Below are 26,622 nucleotides of genomic sequence, written 5' to 3'. Positions count from 1 at the left end.
AAAATTATTATAAAAGTTAAAAAGAAAGTCACCAATTCACAATTTGTTTTGACAAAACCCTGTCAAATATCAAATTGAAAAAATAAAATCAATTGCAGTTAAGAGATTTGAAAAGATCATATGTTAGAGCTCTTAACCTAACAATATAAGTATCAGTAAATAACTAAATATAGAAGCACCCTCCTTTGGATTTGCATTGGAGAAAGAAAATGACCTAAACTAGAGACTAAAGGGTGTCCATAAGATTTATCCTTTTTAGAGTGTGTTTGAATTGAGAGATTTGAGGAAAGGAAAGAGAAGGGGAGGAAAGGAAGAGAGTGGAAAAAATAATAATTTTCACATTTTTTTGTTAAAATATTATGTAAAATAATAAAATAAGTATTTAACTTATGAATGATTTAATTAATAATTCATTCCCTCCAATTTAAGAGGAAAAATTTTAACAAATTTTTAATAAAATCTTCTCTCAAAATTTCGAACATTTCTTTCCTTTCCGTTCCATTCCCTCCCATTCAAATCGTTTGATCCCAACACACTCTTAGAAAAATAGCGGCCCACCCACTCCAAATTAATCGTGGTCGAGACAACAGGAAAAGTCCATCAATGGGTGAACCAGTAACAGCAGCATCGCAGAATACGCGAACACAGATCCCAATTCCAACTCCAAGCCCAAATCCAGCCCCAACTCCGACGATCACTCCGCAACCTCCTAGAAGCAACAAAAGGCCACTCGACAGTAATGTCCAAATTCATGACTCCAGTTGGTACAAGATGCGTGCTGTTGTTAGAGATCTTCGTCCGCACTTTGTCCAGGTACAGATTGCGCCAATCTTAGTAGACAAATTTCCATTTTTTGTGGGTTTCTGTTTCTGCATCTCAAAATTGATGGCTGCAATTGGGTTTTATTTGTCATCAAAAATTTGTTTTTGTTTTTTGTTTTTCTCGCATGATCTCGTGTCCATGTAGATTGGGAAGGCTTAAGAGATGAAAATTTGAGAAATTTGGATGTTTTTTTACCTTGCATGTGTGAGCTTTCGGGGGGTTTCTCTTGTTGGCCGTTCGTATTCCCCCCTCTGTTTAGAAGAAGTGGTTCGAATACCTTACAATTTTTTCCCCTCTCTGTCGATTATAATCCATTCCACCACAGTTTGTACAGTTGCATTGAAAGTTATGGATTTGAAATTGAATTGATGAGGTTGAGCTCATTTAGATCATTTGGTAATCTATTCCACCACAGTTCTAGTGTCTTATTTTTCATTTGCTAATCCTCAATTGATCATAAATGATAAGTGAAGTTGCATGGTGGACTATTTTTTTGGTTGTGTGATCTAGAACAGGGAAACAATTTTTCCTATGAGTTAGTTATTGAAACATCTGCGTCTTTTATGGATATTACAAGCCTTCCTTACACCTTTGGTATTTGGTAGCTATTAGTTGCTTGAGTCCACGCAAGAGAAACATAGGGACATAGCTGGGGGAATTAGTGTTCTAGTACAGTTAATTCGTCTGATATGGTCGGGGTAGAGTATTCTTGTGGGTTGGGATGCATTCTACAAATGTGAACAATTCTGAGTTGGAGCAAATTGGGAGTAGAACGAAGTTTTGTTCTGTTCCTTGTTTTGGGTACAGAACTGTAACAGTGAGTTTCCTGGTTTATGCGCTATCAGTTGGAAAAAAAACATATGGCTGCATATCAGTATCATAAAAGAGTTGAACATGGAGTTCATTGGTGCCCTACTTTGGGGAAGGCTTCATAATGAGTGCTCTGTGAACTGTGAAGATTTTTTATGATACAAAGATAAGATTAGGAAATTCTGTATGTTGCACTATTGCAATTGATTATCGTCTTAGCGATTTCCGGTTAACAATGTGTACTGTCCTCGAACATAGTGATGGTACAGGGATTTTCCTGGAAAGCTGCGTAGAGATATTTCTTCCATCTTAAGTAGCATTCTTCAGTTGATCCTTAGTTTGGAGTTTGGTGATATGCTTATAAGAGAAGGTTTTATATCTTGCAAATCGGTGCTATTTGTGTGACAGTAATGACAAGGATCTTAGTTATTCCGTGATTCGCTGCCCTGTTGCTAGGAAGTTATGGTAGACCATGCTTTCCACTATAAGGGTAAGCTGGGCAGTGCCTAACAGCATCAGAGGTCTACTTCATTGCTGAAGAATGGAATGCCTGAAAAGAAGTAGGACAAAACTTTTAATGGCAGGACTTTTTGATTATTTCGCTCTGTTTCTAAAAGAGGAAAATATGGAATTTTTTGGGCATAGAAAGCGGTATATGTAGAATAGAGGAAATGCTCAAGGAACTTTGTAAAGTTGGACCATTGAGGGTGCTCTAGATGCAGTGGAGAACCCGGTTAAGTAAATAGGAAGATGGACCTTGCTGCTTAAAACTCCTTTTGTGTTAGATTTTTCTGTTTTCTATACGTGTTATACTATATTCAATCGTGTACCTGAGCATTTTCTGTTTCATTCCTAACAAAAAGGGACAAGGAACTGAATTTTTGTTGCCATCTTGCCTTGAAAAAGATTGCTTAACCTGTACATGCTTTTCTATACAAATTTCTCTATTAAAAACACTAATGTTTTCTGAATTTTAGCACAATTTGCAATGAATTGTGAATGTTACATAACATACGGACCAATTTTTTTGAACTAAAAGCAAAGTATCACTCACCATTATTTGTTCTTAGGCATTCTATTAATGGGTTTACAAATAGTGGCATAGTTAATGAATAGGTGTTCGTGTTTATATTCCCTTACAAATTTTCACCTCTCAATAAATGATCTAATTGTTTTTTCCAGTTTTTCCATGTTTTCTCACTGTTGATCTGAATGATCTAGCATTTATGCAGATTCACTGTGTTGATATAGCTAGTTTCAGTTAGATTTCCCTTGTAGTACTACTTAAACTGCACAGTATGCTTGGAACATTATATTCTCCTTTCTGGTGCAACTTGATTGTATTTTAAATTATGTTTAAAGGGCCTGAAAACTATTTTGTTTTCTGGTAGGTACTTCAGACACCAGACTTTCAAAATGGCAAGGCAGCTCATGATATTCAAGAAGGTAAGCTCATCTATATGCTTTTCTTGTTGCAGGCTTTTTTTTTTTTTTTTAAGTTGGTACGGCTGTACGGGGTGGTGTTTTATCTCTGGATAGGTAATCTTATAAAACTTGGTTTTTGCCCATTATGGAACTTTTTTTTTGTGAAAGCTCTCTTGGCAGCCCAGATTAATTTCTCCAATTTCCTTATTTCGTGTCTTAAAAAACCGTTTTCTTTTATTAATTTCTTACATAAATTATCCAAAAAAAGCCCCTGTAGTTGGGTTGTTAGAGTGAAATACTTTTCACCGGGCCTCACACTTATCTTATTAGTTCAATATTGAACTCTTATTTTCTGTTGCTTAATGGTATATGCATGACTTTGTGGCCGTAACAAGGAGCCAATCCTTACATTGATTCTAATTACTGGTTAAAACTAAAGAATTACACCTTAAATTCCTGTTCTCTGTTTGCTTTCCGTTACTTTTTCTGGGACTGTTGTTTTTCTAAGAACACTGCTACTAATCATTATGTGCTATCACCATCTTAGCTAGTTTATGGTAAACATCTGATATGTGTAGGGATATGCACGTGCTTACAACTATCTGATTTGCAATATGCAGAGGTGAAGCTTCTGATGGAACTGTACTTGCAGTTAACGGCAGCGAAAGTGTCGATGGCAAAGTGTAATGGTCTGTCAGAAAGCCAACCTTTGTCTGGAGAAAATGGGTCTGCTCAAAATGCTGAAGAGCATCCTCAGCCTGACCCAGACCATGTCTCCATGAAACCATCTGAGAATAAGTCTACTGATACAGGTATCGTCTATGAGAAACAGCAACATGAAGCTGGTTCGGCTAAGGGGACATATATGGTCGGAGGATCAGCTTTTGGCTGGAATTTTGTAACTTTCACAGACAGTAAACCAGTCTATTATGGGAGAACAAAGGAATCAATGCGGATTGCTCAAGCGAATGTGGTAGGTATTAGTGAACCGAAAAGTGAATAGACAACGGATGGTCATTATCCTTTGTTGCAGGGAATTTTGGCATCAACAAAAGTACTGTCTGCCCTACACAAAAAAGTAAATTTAAGCTGGGGTTTTTGGTGGATGGTTTTAGCTGTCCTAATGTGTAGTTTTCCATTAGAATGCTTGTACTCATTGATTTTAGATGGAATTGTCTCATATATCCTGTGTCCTTTTTTTTTCATGCAAAAGTTGAGTTTTTTATTACACTTGGTGGTAGGCTGGTAGCATTATAAATTACAAAAAATGTTCTCGCATGCTCCGAGTATGAGAAGAGAAGTGAATGGTAAAATATTTTTGTCTCATGTATGGATTGATAAAAAAAGAAAATTGGTTTAATTTATTAATTTATCCTTATACAAGGTTAAAATAGGTTTTTAATTTATAAATAATTTAATTTGCAATCCCTTCCCTTCGCTCTAAATGACTTCATTTTCAGAGTAAATATTTTGATAAAAGTTTAATAAAATCTTCCCCTCAATTCTTCAAATCTCTCCCTTTATTTTTTTTCTTCTAAACTATCCAAACAAGATAATTAAAAGGACATTCACTTTCCCTTCTCTCCCATTCTCCTCAAATTCCTCAATCCAAATAAATTCTTAGTGTCAGGTTAATAAACGTATTCTCTAAAACGATTTAGGGGATGTTTCTTCATTTTTGATAGGTAATGTTCTTCTTATTATCATTACCCCGAGGGGTTTGATTCATGTGGGGTAGGCCACTACTAGTGTTAGACAAACTAGTAGTGAAAACTACGTTATGCGCAAGACAACCTTAGCATCTTCAGTGGGAGTAACCAAAATGAGGCATCAAAATAACCATTTGATTACTGTTACAGTACTTTGATGCTTTATTTGATTTCAAAAAGTTACCAACTCCAACGCAAGTAACAATTTCTCAAACTCATTTAAATTCTCCCAATATTAAAAATAATTCAACAAAAATTAAATGGTTAATAATTTAAAATTTGATAAAAAGTACAACACACTACAACACAAACATTTTCCACACTAAGTTTAAACTAATATAAATTTGATCAAATTAAACATCTCTTCATCATAATATCCTTCTTCAACCCATCCCATATTAAGCTGCAACCATTGGGTTCATTCCACTTGTATTTTTGGCCATTACTTCCATCTTGCAACTCATTTCTTCTAAGTTTCGTGTCATTTGATGCTTGGCTAGTAGTCTCTCACGTTGATCCATTTTTGCAGGTTCTCGAACGATAGTCTCTTCCCAACGTTCATCTGTAACTGACAGTGTCACTTCCGCCCTCAAAATTTCCTTTCTTCCTCTTAAATTGATCTTTCGATGCTCTTTTACCCAGAGGTTGGTGGAAGGTTCACTATGATCTAACAAATTAATTATATCACCTTCAATATCATCATAGGGGGAACATGATTGCTTCTTTGATAAAGTATCAAGTCACTTCATCTCATCCTTAAGTATATTAAGGTAATGATCAAACTAGAATGGTTTTCCCACATTGGTTGAAACATAAAGTTTGCTAGCTTCACTCAACTATCATCCATTTGTTAGGCCCGACTAGTGCCTATCATCCATTTGTTTAACACATCCAATACATTTTGCATTTATGTCTCGCTAATGATTTTTAATAGATGCTTCGGTACATCCTTCTTGACCTCCGTTGGTAATGAACTGATTATAAATCCTCTTAAAAATCTTGAAGAGTTTTGACCACCTCCATGGATGGCATCTTTACTCGTATTTAGCCTGCCGGACACAATAAAAATATCTTCATCTCAAGTAAAATTCCGTGTCCTTTGTGGTTTGCATGGAGAAAGATCCACATCATACTGACTTTGAACTTGTTAGGCGGGATCAAAACCATCAATTTCTTCAACTGGTAAATTGCTATTATGGATGTCCGTTTAGTTATCGCAATATTGAGGATCCATCTAAAAAACAATTAAAAATCTGATACAATAAATAATTAAAGAATAACCAAGAAACAATTAAAGAATAACCAGTAAACCTAGTAATAATAAATAATCAAATAAAATTTGAGACAGGTTTGACGAAAGCAGTGACGGATATGGCGAAATCAGAGACGAAGACTGCGAAACCAGAGATCGAGACAGAGACGACTCACATCCAATATTTGAATACAGGTTCAAATCGCAACCAGGTTTGAAACCAGAGACGGAGACGAAGACGAAGACATGTTCGAACTAGAGATGAAGAAAGTGAGCAAAGATGGAGATGGAGTAACCATTATTCGATTCAAGAGTAGAGATGGAGATGGACAAAGATGGAGATGGACAGAGACAGAGATGGACAGAGAGATATAAAGGGAATTTCACCAAAGAGCTGTTGGGAATCTAATGGCAACAACAATGATAACAAGTCCTTTTGCCTCCACCATTTGATTACCCATTTTCTTTCTACTCTAATAATTTTTTTTTTCTCCTCTTCATTCAGAAGTGTGGATAACCAAATTTGATTCTCCATTTGGTTCCTCTGTTGGATATAAAATTTGGAGGGTTGAGTAACCAAATACCATGTTGAAAATGCCCTAAGAGCATGTCCAATCGTGTTTTTTCTATTTTAACTAAAAGCCTATTTTAAGGATACACTACTCCAATCATGTACATTGCTCTAAGAAATGTTGAATCATTTGATAATATATCACTTCTCTTTTGCATAATATCCCTGTATTTAACACCCAAGTTGTTAGTTGGAGTGGTAAGATTGGTGTGGTGATCAAGGTTCGAATCCCCCTTCCCCATTTTTTTTTTAAAAAAAGTCCTTGTATGTAATTTTCCATAGTATTTAGAAAAACATTAATGCTGCAAGCAAGAATTGAAACAAAGAATCATAGCATTTTAGACAACATATATGCTAGAATTTAAAATAACATTTTAAAAATATCATAAATATTAGCATATATAATGCTTTTCAAATGCTCTACCAAACAGAGCCACACACGATTCTTCAATAGCTGGGGTTACGATTCCTTTTGGTAAAACATTTGAAGTAACATACATATGCTATTTTGTAATCAAAGACTTTATTATAACATTTTAAGTAGCATAAAATAACATTTTTTGGCTTCATTTTAAATATTAGTGGCTCGATTGATAATCGATTGGGTTAAACATATGTGTGTATAAAGTTGGACAAAATTTATTTCTTAACGGTATTTAAAAAAAAAAACGCATTACCTTTTTCTGTAATATTCCAAATATACCCAACCCTAATCACCCTTTAATTTCTTTACTGTTTACAATTTTACTCTCACGATTTCATTTTGCTTCCCGCTTCCGTCGCCCTAACCCACGCAGAGCTTCGGTCGACAGGTATAACCTCTTCCTCGTCTTGATTTCTAGTTTAATTTTAATGTTCTGAAGAAAGAGATGTTGATGTGGCTGAAAGATTGATAAACCTTCATCCGAGATTTCACATTTCATTCATATTGTCACAACTAGATATTTTACTTTGAATTAGTGGTCAGGAGACCGTCGTCAAGAGCTTGTTCGGTCTAGAAGTCTCGTCGTCAAGATCTTGAATTCGTGGGTTTGGCCTTTGTTTTTTCTCTGTCACCACTTTCTTGTGTGGTGTGCAGCTTTTTTTTGTTTTCTTTTTTAGTGTTTTCCTTTTTGAGTAATCGGTTTAACCTAATGTTGATGTTGAAATTGGAACTCTTGAATGATTCACAGATAGAAATTGTCACTATCGTACTAAAATTGCATATTTTCTGTCTCTGTTTTTATCTCAAGTCATTTGTTTGTGATTAATCTTAATTCAGCCATCCTTTATCACTGTATCATGAGTCTTAATTCATACTTCACATTGTATCCAATCCTAAAGGAGCATTGAGGAAGTTCGGTTCGCTGCCCATTCGAGCTGATGCGTTGGGAATCTGGTATGTGTTTCTTTGATTTGATTCTCTCTTACTAGTTAACTTGATTGTTTGATTTTTGTTTATTGATTTAGAGTAAGTGACATGTAATCCCATTTGTAAGCCACCTTGTATATCTTGAAGAAACAATTGAAAGTTCCTTTAAAAACCAAGTCTAACAACCACATTTAGTTTATAATGATTAGATTAGATGACTAACATAATTGTTTCAGTTTGTTAACAACCTCATTGTTTATATACATATATGACTAACAGAGTTGAGCTGGGGTGACTACACGGTGTAATTTTGTAGGAGTGACTTCTAGTATGTTGAAACTTTGGCCATGCCATTAATTTTGACTCAGTTTTTGGAACTTTGTTTCATTGTGTTATCTGTATCTGTTTTCTCTTTCTGATGTGCACCTCGAATGATCTCCATAATTTGTCAGTACTTTCCTTGTTTCTTAGCTTATGATTTATTGTTTCTTTTATAGTCAATATCATGACTAGGAAAGGGAAGGAACCGATGTCTGATACTGGTGTAGATAAAATAAGGTGGGATCATGGTTCTACAAAATTGTTTCTGAATTTGCTCGCAAAGTGGAAGAAAAATATGGGGGTGATGAGGTGGGGTAAAATTAGCGAGGACTTCATGAAATTGAGTGGTTATAGTTGTACTCCGCTGAAACTAAAGGCCAAACATGACAACATGAAACGAAATTGGCAATTGTTCAATAGGCTTAGGTGTGCAGAGACTGGATTTGGATGGAATTCAGATACATGCAAGGTTGAGGCATCTGACGAGTGGTGGAATGCGAGGATTGCAGTATGTATTGTGAATATATGTATTAAATATATTACATATGTAAATGATACATTAAATTGAACTTCGTTTCTTTTTGCAGGAGAATCCAGATTACAAAAAGTTCCGTAATAATGGATTGCCGTTAAGGGATGAGCAGGATCTCTTGTGGGGTGGCAATAGTGCCACTGGTGAAGTTTGTGTTGCACCATCAACACCACTTGATGATGGTTTGGGAGCTACTTTTGGGGAAGGCTGTTGCACTCTTCAACTGCCAGTGCAAACTGATTTGGAAGATATTCCTGAGGAGCTTTCAACTGGTGCTTCTAAAACAATCACACCAATGCAGGAGTCGTATTCTAGTGGAAAAAGGTCTCGAAATGATGAAACAAGTAGGAAAGGGAAGAAAAGGTCTGCCAGTGTTGGTGTCCAACATAGTGAGTGGTTTCAGACAATGGTAGGGATAGTTAAGAGTCTAAATGAGCAACAACGTTCCTTGTTTGCCGTCAAGAAAGAATATTATGCAAGCAAGATGGAATATTATGCATGCAAGATGGAATATTATGCAAGCAAGATGGAGATGAAGATGAATGAGAAGTATGTGGATACAACATATGAAAAAGCGGTGAAGGCTTTGGTTGATCTAGACATCGGGAAATCTCATCCAGAGGTCTTCTATTTTGGTGTTAAGTTATTCAACATAAATTCACAGAGGCAGTTGTTCTTGGCTTTACCTGAACGCCTCCGTTTTAACTATCTTGAAAGACAATTCAAAAAAACTGGAGCAGATGCTCCGTTGGGTTGAATCTATTCTTGTTTGTCGTTTGGTTGGATTATGTTTCATTGTTCATGTTTGACATTTGGTTGGATTTATATATTATCGGCTCGTGATGTTTGGATGTCGATTTTTCTCTTTGTACATGGCATTATAATTGTTGGTTTTTCTTATATAGATATGAGCAAGGGCAGTAGCAGTAGCAATCATAATAATGGGCAGCTGATACTACTTGCTGTAGCAGCTTTCATGGACGAGGCAACCGGTCCACAAAGAAATTTTGTAAGCAAACAACCAAGTAGAACATGTGATTTAACAGGCAATGAGTGGGTTGTGGATGGGTTGTCATGAATCTTTTAGAATGCCTATAACAATGGTTGTTGAAATAGGGATTTAGATAGTAAGATCCTATGATCTTACTACCTTAGGTCAGCAAAACGATTCAGATAGATGTAAAATAGTAAATCTAGTAAGATAATACGATCTTAACAATCTAAAAACATGACAATTCTAGAAATGGTTGCGGTATGTTTGTACATACTTTGGGGCACGCTCATCATAACAAAGATGAACAAGCACGCTTTCAACACTATGGAGAGATCGTGAGTCGATTATTCCACCAAGTTTTGAAGGCTATTTTATTATTGGCAAAAGATGTTACCAAACTTAGGAGAATCAATTAATGAACCCCAGGTACATTAGAGAACATGAAAATGTTCAATTTCGTACATGTTTTAAGGATTGTATTGAGACACTTGATGGTATTCAAACTCCTGCTGTTGTTAAATATTACCATCTTAATTTATCAGAGGATAGTTGGAAAAGAGAAATAAAATTTGATTCTCAAAACAACCTATATAAAGCTCATCAGCAGGAACAAACCAGGCGTAGTATATCTATACATAACTTGAGCTTGAATAGGTAAATTTTTCCGTTCTCCCATCGACTTTCATAGTCTCTATATCTGGAACTTCATAAATCATGAGCTTGTTGTTTACAATGTGAAATAGCAGGAGAAACCACAGATTCCAAAATTCACAATTGATCAAATTTCAAAAGAATTAAACTTCTCACATACCCCAGAAAAAAAACAAAGGCCAAAAGCCAGCACAACGCATCGGAATATTGTTTTGGCTAAAAATGCTCAATGAGTTGAAAGGATTAGGTAATCTGTGGCTGGACTATGTGATTTTGAATGGTTGTAGCAAGCCTTGCCACTGGTCAAATTCATCAATGGAGAACAAGAACTGGGAAGCAGAGATGTGTCACATAAGTCAGCACACTTGTTACTTTTGTCCCGCATTTGAAGTTTTCTTCTCAGCCTCTAGAGTTGTTCCATCTTTGAGTGCTACTTGTGCTTCATTATCCATTCCAAGTACAGCAAGGGAGACAGCCTGAAGATAAGATGCAATGTGCCATACAGGAGATATAATTTGGGCTTGCATTGCATCACCTAGGGCTTCTTGAGGCATATCACTCATGAGATAAGACAAACTACGGCGTGCATGGACTGTTGGAGATACCATGGTTCCAACATCAATGAACTGCAAGTTTAATACGAAACCATTTATATCAAGATTATAGTAATGCACGTAGTTGATAGGCATAGCCGCAAAAGTAACAAGATAACACCAATGATATAGATCAATGAATCAGCGACGCAAGCTTTCATGATAAACTAGAAAGCAAGCCTTCACATGGAAATTAGTGCAGCTTAAGTTGACCAATCTAGTTTGAATATATAACAATGAGGATGAAATCCGAGTGTATTTATGAGGACCAACCTGAGTGTACAACTCAATTGCAGCTCCGAAATCTTTCTGCTTGAAAGCAGAGTCACCCTTTTTCTTTAAATTCAATGTGTCCTGCATTTCGTCAGTCCACATTTGGAAGGAGAGCTGTGGCATAAAAAGGGAAGAAGTAAATGATTCAGAACTATATGAACTGAGATATTAAAATGTTGTAAACCAAAGGATTGAGTTAAAAAACAGAAAAAGAAGTTTGAAATGTACTTGGAGCCTATTTATTAACACCAGTTGGAAACCACAGTACCTCATTTGTCACTCCATCATCTTTATAGCCAATGTCCTCTAAAATCTCATGTATAGCAGTCAAGTCCCTTCTTGAGCAAGCCTCACCAAGTGGAGACAAAGGAGAGACAGAGGTACCGTGAGGGACACCCATCAAGACATGTGAAGGAACCTGCAAGGTAAGGAAACAGAAACACAAGATTAATCCCTGATTTCCTAACCCTGAGAATAGTAGCTTGATCTCCTATTTGTATCAGTCACATTTGCTGGTGTTAACAGTGAGTACCATTAATTTTTAGATCATTCTATGTAAATAAAAAGGACTTACCTCAGTTTCCTTCTGAAGAGGAGTCAAAGCAGCCACTAATGCTTTGGGATTTGGTCTTTCTCGAGGTTCATACTGTAGGCATCGAGAAGCTAAACGTACTAACTCAGTCCCATCATTCTCGGAGAACTGTCCCTCCAAGCAAGAATCTGTAAGACTCTGGAGATTCCTGTCCCTTATCAGGTCGAGTGCCTGGAGCAAATTATTTGCCATTATATGCTTGCAGATTCATAGCATAAATACTGTTTATGTAGCTTTAAAGGAAACATTTAATGTGGAAAGTTTTCATCATTCTCATGCAACAGTTGCATGACTAAAGGATAGCACATCCAGAATCCATAATAAATGGACGCAAACTAAACTTTCACAAGTCAATTTTAATTTAAATATAAATACTCACATGACTTGGAGGGATGTGCTTCCCACTCAGGAGGTCAAGCAAAAGAGTGCCAAAGCTATATATTACACTTTCTGGAGTCACACGACCTGTGTCACATACAAGTCATATGAAGCATATTGTTAGATAAACCCGATTTCAGGGCCATGAGATCTTAAGGCAGTTTTTGCATCATCCAAAGCACTATCAGAAACAATTATGACGACCCAAAAATAGGTAACAGTATATAATATCAATTGGAAAAAAGCAATCAAGCAAAATTAGCCACTGTTATATTTATAGCAAGAAAAATTGGCAGACATAACAAAAATTATCATCAACCCATGGGTAGAATACAGCATATACCCTACGATCTGCTAAGCCGTAGGCTCTTCTTGGAACTAAGACAACATCTACACATGGATATGAAAACCTTTTATTTGGCAGGTTGATGGAAATTCAATGGAAAGGATAACACCAAGTTGTAAAGCAGTAATCTGGAAAACCTATCTTGTATCTTCAAGTTTACCATGGTATAAAAGCAGATTACATGTAAGTAACATAAGGTAGCCAGTTAACAATCCCTCGAAATTAATATTTTTCAATCACCATTGACCATATAGAGATATCATAATTCATGTTTAAGTAAGTAGCAACTAAGAGAAACATAATCTGGCCTAAAGCATTCTGCTTGTATTCACATACCCGTTCTTAAATATTCAGGAGGAGTAAATGCCAGATTTGTACTATAACTTTTTCCATCCCTGCTATTTTTCATCAAGCCAAAGGTTGAAAGTCTTGGATTACTATCCTGCAAAATTCTAATTCATAAATAGGAAATGCATAGAGAATCCAACTCAATAGGTGCTTTGAAATGCAAGGGGCAAGAAGATATATACCTCATCAAATAAAATTCTATAAGCATTAAGATCATGATAAAGAGCACGGCCTTTGCTTGTGCAGTATTCTAGAGCTTGTGCAAGATGTAGAACGACCCTTAATCGCATTGCCCATTTCATTGGTTGTGTTTCCCCTATTAAAAGAAACAAGTTAAATTATTCCATAATAAAAAAGAAACAAACTCACGAGCAGATGAAATCATGCAAAATAATGAAAAGGGCTGCTGGGAGCAAATAGACAATAATAAGAAACTGGCCTACTTTCATAGAAACTACATTCCCACCACACAGGCAAAAAAGTTTGCATTCAGGTGTAATCTCGATTGATTTTTAGGAACATATTTGATTGAAGCATTAACTAGAGAATTGCCAAATCATTTAGGCAGCAGACGCCAAGTATTACTTTCAACCCGATATTATGCATGTGGCAATTAAAACAAACACAAAACTGTTTCTAACTGGAAATGCTACTCAAAGAAATGTAATAAACTTCCAAAATGAGAGTGGTCCAATAATCCTGATTACAAATTTTCTTTATGGAAGAGGCCATTTCATAATGCAGATCCCACACCAGACCAGAGTCTACAAGTTACGCAAAGGTGGTTAAGTTGGGATTATAAAGACTCCATTTGACAGTTGTGAAACTTAACAGTAGATGAATGAAAAAACCAAGCGTCGAATCTTTCCCAAATTGACACCTAAGATTTCTAGCAAAAGCTGATTTCTGTATCCCAGAAACTGACAGCAGAAATGTCAGACAATAAGCAATAAACTTTCAAGTGGAGCAAATATGTCAGCAAAAGCCTTCTATCTGCATAGGGGAAAAAAACTTACAATGAAAAAGGTGCTTTGCAAGTGTCTCATTGGGCATATATTCTGCCACAAGCAACCTCTCATCACCTTCAAAACAACAACCAAGCAAATTCGCCAATCTGTTGTGGCGCAGCTGTCCCACAGTTCTTGCTTCCTCCTATTTTTTTTGGCAAAAGGAATTTGTTTGAGCAATAGTCATTAATGACTAAATGTGGTATAAATGCACTCACTCATGGACACATAGATGTGCACAAGTGACAGTATGTTCAAGGTAACAAGGTTAAGCTAATCTAGACCGGTTTTAACACCAAGTTGATCATTATTTCCTTTGACAGAATCGCTCGTGTTGAAGGGAGCCAGGGAACTAAAATAAGGCCATATATATAGGAATTGCAGATCATGCCAGAAAGTCCCTACCAAAAATTGTCGTGCATCAGGCCAGGCCACTCTATTAAAGCGCTTAACAGCAATTCTCATCTGATTCTCCAGCTTTCCTTTGTAAACAACATTTGGAGCCTTCTCTCCATGCTCAGATACAATGTTCTCTACTACAAACCCGGAAGTTGCATTTTTAAGCTGTTCAAATGTGAATTCATGAAATGTAGGCAAGTTATCAACCTCACTCTTCTCCTCATTCTCTGCATAAAGAAAAACATGAAAACAATTACAAAAACATTCATCACGACTTTCTTCCATTTTCAGAAGATAAAAAAACTGCATCAGAGAGAGCTTCACCCACCAGCATCAGGAGCTTCGAGAACAGCTGCCTTGAACTGAGAATTCCAGCAGCATGGCGTGAGCTTGGAGCATTGGCACCCCATCTCAATATCACAAATCAAAGCCTAAATGGTTGTATCTCTCAACCTTCACCTGCTAAACAAAATCAACATCATACACTGATAACCTGGGTAAAAGAAGCTAAATCAAAGGGTTTGTATAACGAACATCTTATAATTAATAATGGTTTTCCAAACCTAATTACTTGGTATAAAACTTAAAAGGTTCTCACAACTGATTGAAATCAAAATTAACCCACTCTCCCTTAAAAGCACCACAACCAGGGAATAAATTACAACCTCATATGAGTTCATTCTGAAGAACAATCAACTGGAAGCGTTTTACGCCCCATTAGTTCTATGTATCGATCAATTCCTATTAAACCAAACATACAACCTGTCATCACTAGCATCAATCAAATACATGATGGAGGGTTTCTACTTTCTTCTGAATCCACTTCATAAGCCCATTCCTTCACTGGGAGCAATCAGTAAGTAGCAATAATTAAAGCTGAACCCCTTTAAAAAAAAAATAAAAAGAACAAAAAGAAATACTCATGGAGTGTGATTTTGCACAAAGCATACTGCTATGCTAGAAATCCTATATACTACTCTTCAACGGAAACATTGCCCAATCAAGTAGCTGAAGTAAAAGTAAACCAAAGAAAGTAAAAAAAAAAATCAACAAAGAAGAACAGTACCTCATCAACTGCTCCTCCTTTCTTGAGTCAACTGCGGTACACTGAATGGTTAAACCACCGATTCAAAGTCCTATCGATTTCACAAGATCCACATTCTGGACTCAACAGAGCACCAAAACCATCAAATGAAAGCTAGTTTCGATCCCAATACATATACAACTGAACCTCCTCGATCCACCAAAAGAATTGATTGCTAAACAAAAGGGAGAAAAGAAAAAGAGAGAGCTAAAGATCTGTAGATAAACAAGGATACCGTCTGTGTAGCAGAGATCGGATCAGAGAAGTTGATTCTTGATTTACATGTCTATATACAAACAAAATGTGTAGTAGTAGTAGTGTTTGCTCGAGTCTCTTCTGGTTCTGGTGGTTGAGTTTTGAGGATAAAATAAAGCAAATAATTACCGACAGACAATTAAGCAAATTTTTATTTTCCAAAAAGCCCTACAATCTGCGAACAACAGAAACAAACCAAAAATTATTATTAAAAATAAACAAGTTTGTTTTGTTGGTGTAATTATTAGTACTATTATTAATTTTAAAAACGATAATAATGTGGGCATCTGTGTTGGAATCCCGCGAATAATATTTTTATGGTCACGAATTGAATTGTAGTTCAATTTATTCTCTTGTTAAGAAATTTAAGTTGAGAAATTTTATGAGCACCGATCTAATAAAGTTTAGGTTCGTATAAACTATTCAAACGACAAATTTGTATCATTTTCAGTCTAGAAAAAGGATATGTAACAGTTAAGAGAGAGAGAGAGCGCCATGGGAAGGAGAGCCAGCCAACGGCCAAAAAAAGCAAGAACAGGGTCTCTGGGTTCATCATTTCTGCATGCTCTCGCCTTAATCATTTCAATTTCAGACTTTAATTACTTTTCCACTGTGTGTGTTAGTTGCTTAAGCAGAATCAAACGGTGCCGTTTTTGTTTAGGAAAAATTATTACAAATTGAACAGTTGACGATCCTAGTAGTAGTAGTACACCATCATTGTTAACTTTTTAGAGGGTAAAGGTCAAAAAAGTGAAGTAAAAAACATCATGGCCCACATGCCACATGCGTCGTCGTATCACGTGTTTGGGAAGACAATGTAAAGAGTAAGAAGGCATGGGGCAAAATTGGATGAGGGAGAGGAAGCTTGGGTGACTGTCAGAAATATTGAAAGTTTAAGGGCCAAAGTGAATATCCTGCTTCTTCAATTTATTCAACTGGGTTAGGGTTCAGGCCGTGCCTCGAGCATTGGTTGCCGTCGGCGATACGGAGGGCAGAAGCAATGTCGAAGAACAGTATGAATTTGATCTTCAGAGTAATCAGAAACCTTTATCAATTTATATTGGTGGATTTTCGTAGTCGTAATACGTAGGCATGTACATGTGTGGTTTGATGTATATTGACTTTCTTAGTGACTCTGAACTTTTTTTTGATAATATAGGAGACAAGCAAGAAAAGGAAAAGAAACAGAAGAAGCTTCAAGCAAAGAAGAATAAGATGAAATGAGCCTCCTTTCTGTCTTTGTTTTTTAGTTTTCTTCGTGGTATCTCATGTGTGAAGAATATATAAGCATGCGTTTGATTGGTAAGGCAATCTGGATAATAGGTAAGCATGTATTTGATTGCTGGGAAAATCAGGAAATAAGAAATGCATTTGGACTTTGAATATTGTGTTTTTAGTTGATTTTTAAGTGCTTGAATTCTCATTTTTCAAGTTAGAAGATTTCAGCGCACTGAGTTGTCTTACACCTTCATCTGGTTTGTAGTTCGTCATTGCTTATTTTTCAAATGCTTATGCTTATTTCAGAGTAAGAACAAATATAAACTTGAGCAAAAAGGAGCACAACCTGGTTCAGACAGTGATGCCAAACCAGCCCCTTGTTAAGTTCTATTTTTGTAGCTTGGGGAAGGAGAATTGATGGGAAGTATATTTTTGATTTGACCCCTTGACGTCGAGGTTAAAATGAAGGAATCTTGCCATTGTTTCAAGACTTTCCCTCTTCTTATTGTGGTGTGAAGCAATGCCGAATTTATTTTTTTTGAATTCTAGATTCTTTATTTTCGTCTGGTTTATGGAACAAGTAGCAGCAGATGTTAATTCGTATTAGTTTCTTTGTTACGTGATCTTCATTTCTTAAATTTGTTTTGATATAGTTTCTATAAGGAGATTTTGTAACAAGCTCTTCCTTCTGTTTTCTTGCCCAATCTAGCTCGTTATCTGGCTGGTTAATTTTTTTTTGGCTGTCTAATCAGGTTGACGGTAGTGACAATAAAAAGAAAGGTGCAAGTGGGTTTCAAATAAGGAAGAGAAAACTGAAGACCAACTTGATGCCATTGGCGAAAGCTAAGGCCACCCAGGCCATGGAGGTTGACAAATGAGGTTGTATATTTGACATTTTCGGTTCTTTTGTAGAAGTTAAGTGTTTTCAAAGCAGAGAGGACTAAATACTGGAACTGGATGAACATTATGTATTCAGCTCTGTGATTCCCAATTTTGAGAGGAAGTCTATAATCATTTTGTCTTCACTACGTACCCTTTTGTTTAATGTAATGTGCTTCTGGAGATCATTTAATGCATCAGCTGGTAAATATTGGACTATTGCATTTATGGTATGCTTTTTTTTTAAAAAAAACTTTTGTTTAAGGGTCTTTAGCAGCCAGGGTAGTTAGACCTGTTGCATGCCTAAAATTTAGAAGATGACGATTTGCAGAGACGTTAGTATTTATTTTGAACAAAAAATATGTGAGCATTTATATATGGAGTCCTGCAACAGATTCACCCCTGTGAAACTGACGAGTTATCATTTTATTTGTGAATCAATGAAGTTCTTGCTTGGAAAACATTAAGCTAGACTGGTAGCAGAAAGGAGTTCGCCTTGTATATATGATGCTATTTTAAGGAATGTGTTGGGAGTCTTTCTTGTTATGGTTATACAACTCGGCTTGAAGTTGCTTCTTGGCAAAGTGATCCATCATAGAATTGCCAACTGATGCATTTGTCGGTATAGTTGGTGTTCATTTCAAGTGGTTCTTTGTTTCTATACATGTCTGTGTTTATGTTTGTGTCTCTGTGCCCATATTGAGATACTATTGTGTACCCAACATCTGTAATACATAAACTATGTACGCTGTGCTTCTCTGTATATAACATTACTACTATTATCATCATTACAAATTAATGGTTTGAAGACTTGAAAGATTTTACATGTAAACAAAGCAGTTTTGTTTACCCACCAAATTTCTTTTATTATTCCACGGTTCTTTTTCGTTCTCTTTACTGCAATTTCGGTGTTTGCTGATGGTGATTAATGAGCAAAAGCTCCTTTGTTATATGTCATATTATAACATCTGTTTATTGCTCGTTATGTTGCAATTCTTTAGTAATCAAATAAAAGTTGTGTGCTCATGGACTCTGGTCACACGCAGGGCACGGGCCATTTTCGGTTGGGACTTCATGCTGGTTTGTAAATGATTTCATAACCTTTTACTTGATCTGCTTCACACTTAGGTCTCAATTTGAAAGTTGGAACTTGGAACAGATTTGGTATGAATCTGCCTTGTAGACACTATAGTTCAGTTCATGGTCTCCATACTCCTTAGCAAAATTAAATTGCATTTAGCGCAAATTTCTTCTTCAATAGTGTAGCAGCGATGTGCCATTTGAATGGTCGGTGTAGCACAACAGTTATAGCTAAGGGAGCTACCTGCGCTCAGGCAAATCTTTTCTGAAATCTGATTGTTTCAATGACCATTTAGAATCCAAAAATTTCCATCTTTGCACATTGGGAGAGAGAGAATGGCTGACCTGGAGATGCACATACATATATGGGGGACCTATAGATATACCTAACTCTATCCTCATTGTTGGTATTTGTCCTCTTCTAACACGTACAACAATTCTACTTTTTCTCTTTTGACAACCAGAGTCTGCAATTGGGTTGGATAGATGTGTGACAATAATTGGCAATTTGGGTCAAGATTACTGTTCAAAATTGAATGCAAAAACAGATGGACAGAAAAACCAGACCATGAAAGTTGACCACCAAAGGACTGGAAGCCTACTCTTGTCGGGTGGACCCTGTTGGTGTTTAGTCAACATCACTATGAACTCTACTTTGTTTGCCATAGAAAAAAAAATTCAATCATATAAAACAATTAGATCTTTGTTACCGTTTTTGGTTTCATTTTATCATATCATGTTTTGTATTCCATTTTGAAAGTTTTTGCCTACCCACTCACTTAATAATCTGCTTATTACCTTTTCTTTTTCCTTAAAAAGAAAATTTTCTTCATTTGATGATATGAAGGATCCTAATCCCTACAACGTTGCATGAATATTTTTAAAAAAAAAAATGGGGGAGAGGGGATTTGAACATTGATCGTCAGGATGATGCACATCATCCTAGGAGTTGTATGGTCTGAGTATGGAGACGATGAACTAAACATCATCCTAGTTCAGATGCTTTTAAAGGGTGATGAAGCTTTGTTGGCTCTTGAATGTATTAAAGGTAATAGATGGAAGGAAGTGGTTATTGAAAGAGATGCCTTGATGATGATCATTGACATGATTAATCATCCTAACTCATGCTCTGATTGGAGGATTTCTCATATTGTTGAGGAGGCTTGGATAAATGTATATCTTGGAAGATGGGATTTAGGTTAGCCTCTCACACCACTACAATAAATTGGGCTTTTATATGCGAAACTATACATGCGTTCTTAGTTGAACACAGGTAAAATATAATTTATAACTTTGATAAGTTGATGGTAGAAAACAAGTTAGTTCAAATCAGGGATGGTAACGATCAGGTACTCTTCAGATTAAGGAATATCAAAACCATTTCCATTTAAGGTACTCTAAACCAAAACCATTTAAATTTCCAAAACCACCGAAACTGTTCCATAACCGTTTAGTATTTACCTTTTAATATTTTTTATTTTTCACTAATAGTCGCATAACCATTTCTAAACCCACAAATCCAAACCCTTAACCCTCCCTAAACTCAAATCATGCATTAAAAATAGAAGAAAATAACAAAATCAATATTTAATTTTGATTATATTAATAATTTATCTTGTGATGTTTTATCATTTGAAAAATTATAATTAGTGTAATTTATAGTTTTATTAGTATGATTCTATAAATGTATATGCTTTAATATGTTTTTATCATCTTATAAGTTAGTATCATTCTAATATACATTTATATAGATGATTTATAATATTATAATTATAATTGATTTTTTTATTAAACAGTTCGGGTACTCTAAACTTAGCATCAAAAACCAAACCCGACCTTAATTCGTGACAAGTTTGAAAATTCAAACCAAAACCATTTCTAGACCTATAGGAACGGTTTTTGACTTTTAAACCGATCGGATATTCTGTAAATAATGCTTGGATCGGTTTTTTTTTTCCGTGGCTAGGTCAATTCCAATTATACACTACATATCACGGGAAACAAATCCCAAGAAACGAAGTGTAAGTCACGTGCTGCAAAACTGCGCGTGGGACTGAACGTCTCTACAATCATCATAATAGTCCAACATTTTGTGTTCGTACGTGGAGTATTTCCTTATTTCCATTATCCAAAACTTGATAAAATTCAAAACTAAAATATCAGATTCATCCAATATGAAACGTTTTTCGCTTTTCTTTCTGTTCAAAGTCTTTTGTTTCTTTCTGGTCTCCCCCTCATGCACCCAGTAAATGCAAAGCATCATCACTCCATAGAATAAGATAGAAGAGAGAAAAACAGTGACTTAAATTCATCAAAAATGTTCGACCTTTACTTGTCTCAATTCAAAACCCACCTCAGATTCTGCTTCTTGCTGCTCCAGATTTAACCCACTTGACCATTATGTGAGTCGGTCTCCGTTGAGGTTGTAAAGAAAAAAGGAAAGAACTTTTCACCTTCTTTTCGAGAGTGTCTTCTTCAACCTCATGTTTGAAGTTTTGGGCTCTTTCTGTGAGGCTTTGGTGTTTGCTTGAGAAGATGCTTGGTGTTCAAGGTTTTTATGATAGGGTTGGTGAGTGTGTGGAGCTGTTTCAGTTTCTGTGTTGCCGTTTGTCTTCTGAATGAATCCTTGTCTCTTGTTTTCTTGGGTTTGGTATAGCTTCTTCCATTGTTGTCTTTTTCTTTAAGTTCTTAGCCATTTAGATTTCAAGTCCTTCCTCTTTCTGTCTTGAGTGATTTAGATTCTTGGGTTTTACTTGAATTGATTATCTTCTGGTTGTTTTATGGTTTCCCTTATTTATTTTTCTAGGCATTTAGCTAGTCCCTTTTATTTAATTTTACTTCCAAGTTGCTTTGAATATAGGGTTTCTTCTTTCTTACATGCTGATTATCTTAGATTTAAAGAACTCCAAAACTTACTTTCAGTGTATCTTCAGTGGAGATTTGCTACTAAATGCTTGAAAATGATTGTATGCTTGGGGCTTCCTTAGATTGAAACTGATCCATATTATATTATTATGTTGGTTGGAATGTGAACTCTGATGGATATCATTCAAGGTTCCTTTGACTTGATGCATCTTTTAGTGGTTCATATCTTCATTTACGCAACTTATTCAGTTAATTTGTTGAAAACCCTTTTTGGGGCCTCAACGAGTCCACATTGTTGTTCTTGGTAAAACTCTGAGCTTATACCATATTTTGAGCAGACAGGAAATTGGGGGTTAAGTTTATTCAAGCAGAAATTTAGGCTTTTCATCTTCAAAATATATGCATGGATCAAAGAGATGCAATGGGGTTATCTGGGTCGCCTTCTTACTATATGCATAGAGGCATGTCTGGAACAGGAACGCAATCCGGGTTACATGGATCGTCAGCCATTCGTTCCTTATCTAATCCAAGTATGCCATTTCAATCAAACACTGTTGGCAGTAATATTGGATCAGCATTGGCTATAGAGCCTTCAACAACAGTCTCACCTCATGGTGTCAATGTGGGCGCACCATCTGCTGTGCCATCGGGGGAGACTGTGAAGAGGAAGAGGGGAAGGCCCCGGAAATACGGACCTGATGGGACAGTGTCATTGACATTGTCCCCATCTTCATCTACTCATCCTGGGACAATAACCTCAACCCAAAAGCGAGGTAGAGGACGGCCGCCGGGGACTGGGAGGAAGCAACAATTAGCTTCCCTTGGTAAGGTTTTTTTTTTTTTTTTTTTTTTTTGCATATTTGCCTTGCATACTAATTCACTAGGATGAACTGTTGAGTTACAGTTAATCTTACCATAATATTTGGCTTAGGTACTGTTGAAGATTGCTTTGCTTAATAATTGTACAGTATGTCATTAGATTAATGATCCGCTTCCTAAGCCAAACTCATTAGATGTATGATTCTTCTTCTGGTTTGCCATTTGTATGCTCAGGTTGAAACTGACACTGGTATAGGCCTTCTACTCATGCGATGATTGCAATAAACATAAAATATACCTACAGTTTGCATTGCTGTCCCACTGACTGCATTTATCTAATGGACTGTCAACATTTTATCAGAATGTTTGCTAAATGACCAATTTGTTGTCTTAATTTTGGAAACTATGAAATCCGTTTTAGTCAAGATACATTAGAATACAGTCACTAGTTTTCTACTATAAGAAAATTGACTGAGGCGACAAAATAACTGAGATGGAAGGGATGTTGGGCCATTGTTCTTGGTGAGCATATCAAATCATACTGCAACTATACACAAGAATATATTGCCGAAGCACAGGCTAAAAACTTGCCAGTGATTTTTTATTCATGTTGATTTAAAACTGCAAGGATTCTAAAATTCATTACTAACTCTTGAGACTTCAAAAATCTATAATTGGAAAGAACAGAATGTGCTAGCTAGGTTGCTGGAAGATTTGCAAGTGGGAACTGTTTCAGGTTAATACACGAAGGGGGCTATTGGCTTAGAAAGAACAACATGGTAGGATCAGAATTATTCATAAACTACAAGAGTTAGATACTACCATTACTGAGTCTTTGATGGAGAACTAATTGCCTATATTCCAAGGAGATTGTAGCTGCACTCATTGCGGCTAAACAAATCCAGGTTGCAGTTATTGATTAGAGATAACCTAAACTCTGAGTCTCTCTTAGTGCAGAATGATCTATGAAGCGACAATAACTAGTATATGCATTGCAGCTTTTTTTTTCTCTTGTTTTTTGATTGGTTGTGCTATGCATCGAAATGTTCTTCTGAATCATTTCAGTAAATAGGTATGCTATTATCATCTCTTTCATATGTTCATAATTTTTTTTTATCTCGAGCTAAGTCATTCATGTAAGCATGATTGAGCTTTGTGCTCCTCAGCCAAGACTTGTGTTCATATAATATCATTGATATTCATGACTGCTTGTTCTGTATTTGTTCATTTTGGCGCTTGAATGATGGTCCAAACTTCATTGTTTTGCAAGGTGAATGGCTGTCTGGTTCAGCCGGGATGGGCTTTACTCCACATATACTCACTGTAGCAGTAGGGGAGGTAAGATTATTTTCTTAATATTGTCCATCAAAGGGTCTCTGATTTACAAAACGTGTTTTTTCGCATTGTAAAAGGAAATCCATGCATTTTGGGTGCTGTTGACATCATACCGCATTATTGAGATATCCCGTCGCTGAACATATGTTTGCTTCAATGACTTTGTGCTGTCTTTGCTCCTAAAATGGCATTAAGGCAGATGGCCTTGTTCATTTTGTTTTAAAGTTTTGATTATTCTAGAATGGTAGTATTTTAAACAAATTTGATATGACAAACCATCAATGCTTGTTTTCCCCTGCTTCATTGCCGCCTTCATCAATGGCATGATAGAAAACACATAACTCTTCGAAAATAATTGCTCCATTTCTTCCAAAAATTGTTCCTGTGTCCCTTTCAAGTGAATTTTATGAGGGAACTTCTTTGGATTATTGTATCATATACTGGAATGTTCTTCTGGGTTGAAAGTCCCTAACTTCTTTTGTAGGACATCCCAACAAAAATAATGTCATTTTCGCAGCAGGGACCAAGAGCTGTTTGTGTCTTATCTGCCAATGGTTCTGTCTCTACTGTAACTCTCTGTCAGGCATCGACTTCTGGAGGCACTGTCACATTTGAGGTTTTGAGAACTTGAACCCTTTTTCTTACAGTTTTAATTTTTGTATTTAATTTTCTCTTCCCTTTTTTCTTGTAATTATAGCCATGCTTGATTTTTGTTGGAGGCAGAGCCAGTTTGGTTAGAGTGTTCTTTTCAATTTAACATGAAATATTGTGACATATGAAATTTATATATAGATCCTAGATTTTACTCAAAATCCAGTACCTTGTGCCGGAAATTTAGAGACTACTTTTGCCTTATTTATCTATGACATTTTGTAGGGGCGCTTTGAGATTCTATGTTTATCAGGCTCTTACTTGCTCAGCAACAATGGTGGATCTCGCAATCGAACTGGTGGTCTGAGTGTCTCCCTTGCTACTCCTGATGGTCGCGTAATTGGCGGTGGAGTTGGTGGTATGCTTATTGCAGCTACTCCTGTTCAGGTAAGCTTTTTAGTTGTTTCAGCCGCGCTGCAGAGATACTATTCTCTGTTGTATATTTCTATTTCCCTGAATTTTTCGTCGATCTTTTTGATGATGAAACTGATTAGTAGGTGCATTATGGTGAAATATTGAATGACATATATAGAAATGATCAAGGCCATTTTCATGAGGCTTAAGTTTCTGCTGATGACTCCAGGTGATTGTTGGAAGTTTCATATGGGGCGGTTCAAAGACAAAAACAAAGAAAGGGGAAGGTTCAGATGGTGGAAGAGATGCAGAACACCAGACAGATGACAACCCTGTAAGCCCATCTGCAGCACTACCAAGTCAGAGTCTCAATCCAACCTCTTCACTTGGTGTATGGCCTGGTTCCCGGCCAATGGACATGCGTAATGCACATGTTGACATAGACTTGATGCGCGGTTGACTATATCGCTTGGCAGTTTGACGAGCAAAATATACTGCCGAATTAAAGAGGCACCGAAATCTAGTTTTTCAGAAGTTTGATGATGGACAAAAGCCAGCTGATTCCGGACTTGATAATTCGGCAGTTATCCGTATCGACTGTGGGATGTAGAAATATTTTTGTAGGTTAATGACATGTTAGTTCATGATCTTAGAGGTCATGTTTTTAACAAATTTTGTGCGGTAGACATTTTCCCCTGCAGATTGAACCAAGAAAATATATGCTGTAGCACGATTTGGGGCAGCTTAGATTGTATCAGCAAGATGGATTCGACTAAACGGGATATGTTCTTCCATGTATGGTAGAAACTAGAAACTGAATCGAAGTTGATGAATTTTGTTTGTTGTCATAGCTAATTTTTTATGCTGAAGTTACAGAATGAAAGTTTTTACTTCTTAGAGCACTGAACCATGGTTTTCTTTCTCCTTTTTTCTTGGAATCGACAGCAAGTCGACCTTCGGAGGTTTATTAGTTGTATCAGACATGGGATGTGATATCATAAGCAGCCATATTCAAGAGGCAGAGACAGAGCAACACATAAGCAACCATATGAGAATCAAGCATCAGACCTAGGCCACCCCACTCATGCACATCCAATGCTATCCACACGGCCGGTGAGGCATGAACCATGTTGTTAGGATATGGAGGCTGATAGTCATGGTCTGCATCACATCCCATGATTGAGTCACGTTCATCAACTACCATAACCACCACGCTGCGCGCCCGTTAGCACTAATGGTGATGTTGTGAAGGCACCTGCCCCCTTGTTGTTGAACCATCCAGTTGACAATGCAACTACTGGTGTGTCGTTAGAGTGGTATTGATCGTCACATTTAGACGGGCGACACCATCTCCGCCTTCCTGAAAGGTGGTGAGAGTGAGGTAGGCCTTGGTATTGCAAGAAACTGGATTCGTTCTCGTAATTACGCCACTTGGGAAACATTCTTGATCACCTTCAATGTCCAAACATGATGTCAAGAAGAGAATGAGTAAAAGAGAAGCAGATGCTTTCAGAGAAACACTCTTCATTCTGTATTGATTTTGTGGTGATTGCTTGATGTGAGGGACATGTTCCAGGGTGGTATATATAGTATATATATAGAGAAACAACATTTGTATGTCTTTTGAGTTGCCTCACTTTTGTTTCTTTTAATGTAGCTTTGTTGCCATAGGACAACAATCTTGCCTACTTGTGTCAAGTATTAGTGA

General features: G+C 36.5%; 4 protein-coding genes, 1 long non-coding RNA gene and 1 pseudogene across 9 annotated transcripts; 4 read left to right on the top strand and 2 right to left on the bottom strand.

Annotated features, from left to right (window-relative positions):
* Nucleotides 1-505: 505 nt before the first annotated feature.
* LOC119982249 lies at nucleotides 506-4,281 on the top strand. 2 transcript variants are annotated; one of them, XM_038825537.1, is made up of 3 exons: nucleotides 506-813; nucleotides 3,033-3,078; nucleotides 3,678-4,281. In XM_038825537.1, the coding sequence occupies exons 1-3, from the start codon at nucleotides 604-606 to the stop codon at nucleotides 4,058-4,060; spliced, it is 639 nt and encodes a 212-aa protein (XP_038681465.1). In that variant the 5' UTR covers nucleotides 506-603; the 3' UTR covers nucleotides 4,061-4,281. The 2 variants fall into 2 exon arrangements, with proteins under 2 accessions (XP_038681465.1, XP_038681464.1); XM_038825536.1 differs by having other exon boundaries at nucleotides 523-813; nucleotides 3,024-3,078.
* Nucleotides 4,282-7,298: 3,017 nt separating this feature from the next.
* Nucleotides 7,299-9,648, top strand: LOC119981992. The gene is made up of 4 exons (XM_038825131.1): nucleotides 7,299-7,401; nucleotides 7,913-7,967; nucleotides 8,438-8,769; nucleotides 8,849-9,648. Exons 2-4 carry the CDS (start codon nucleotides 7,952-7,954, stop codon nucleotides 9,548-9,550), a joined length of 1,050 nt encoding a protein of 349 aa, XP_038681059.1. The 5' UTR covers nucleotides 7,299-7,401; nucleotides 7,913-7,951; the 3' UTR covers nucleotides 9,551-9,648.
* Nucleotides 9,649-10,390: 742 nt separating this feature from the next.
* On the bottom strand, nucleotides 10,391-15,865 carry LOC119983028 (serine/threonine-protein kinase BSK3-like). The gene is made up of 11 exons (XM_038826676.1): nucleotides 15,441-15,865; nucleotides 14,703-14,833; nucleotides 14,381-14,601; nucleotides 13,985-14,120; nucleotides 13,151-13,284; nucleotides 12,957-13,062; nucleotides 12,276-12,361; nucleotides 11,879-12,067; nucleotides 11,573-11,722; nucleotides 11,305-11,418; nucleotides 10,391-11,064 (listed from the first exon to the last, which is right to left on the bottom strand). The coding sequence occupies exons 2-11, from the start codon at nucleotides 14,782-14,784 to the stop codon at nucleotides 10,807-10,809; spliced, it is 1,476 nt and encodes a 491-aa protein (XP_038682604.1). The 5' UTR covers nucleotides 14,785-14,833; nucleotides 15,441-15,865; the 3' UTR covers nucleotides 10,391-10,806.
* A 705-nt stretch (nucleotides 15,866-16,570) lies between these two features.
* LOC119982835 lies at nucleotides 16,571-18,031 on the top strand. Of its 3 annotated transcripts, none has more exons than XR_005464509.1 (2): nucleotides 16,571-16,726; nucleotides 16,873-18,031. It is a non-coding gene; the product is annotated as an uncharacterized LOC119982835 (long non-coding RNA). The 3 variants fall into 3 exon arrangements; XR_005464507.1 differs by having other exon boundaries at nucleotides 16,571-16,746; XR_005464508.1 differs by having other exon boundaries at nucleotides 16,571-16,799.
* A 3,048-nt stretch (nucleotides 18,032-21,079) lies between these two features.
* On the top strand, nucleotides 21,080-25,764 carry LOC119982172 (AT-hook motif nuclear-localized protein 9-like). Of its 2 annotated transcripts, none has more exons than XM_038825406.1 (6): nucleotides 21,080-21,459; nucleotides 22,094-22,579; nucleotides 23,845-23,912; nucleotides 24,394-24,525; nucleotides 24,786-24,947; nucleotides 25,144-25,764. In XM_038825406.1, the coding sequence occupies exons 2-6, from the start codon at nucleotides 22,159-22,161 to the stop codon at nucleotides 25,372-25,374; spliced, it is 1,014 nt and encodes a 337-aa protein (XP_038681334.1). In that variant the 5' UTR covers nucleotides 21,080-21,459; nucleotides 22,094-22,158; the 3' UTR covers nucleotides 25,375-25,764. The 2 variants fall into 2 exon arrangements, with proteins under 2 accessions (XP_038681334.1, XP_038681332.1); XM_038825404.1 differs by having other exon boundaries at nucleotides 21,080-21,540.
* A 73-nt stretch (nucleotides 25,765-25,837) lies between these two features.
* LOC119982170 lies at nucleotides 25,838-26,622 on the bottom strand (annotated as a pseudogene).

This window comes from Tripterygium wilfordii, chromosome 17 (assembly GCF_013401445.1).
Source record: "Tripterygium wilfordii isolate XIE 37 chromosome 17, ASM1340144v1, whole genome shotgun sequence".
Classification (NCBI taxonomy): domain Eukaryota; kingdom Viridiplantae; phylum Streptophyta; class Magnoliopsida; order Celastrales; family Celastraceae; genus Tripterygium; species Tripterygium wilfordii.
The sequence above is the reverse complement of the archived record's forward strand: the minus strand, read 5'-3'. Positions and strand labels throughout refer to the sequence as shown.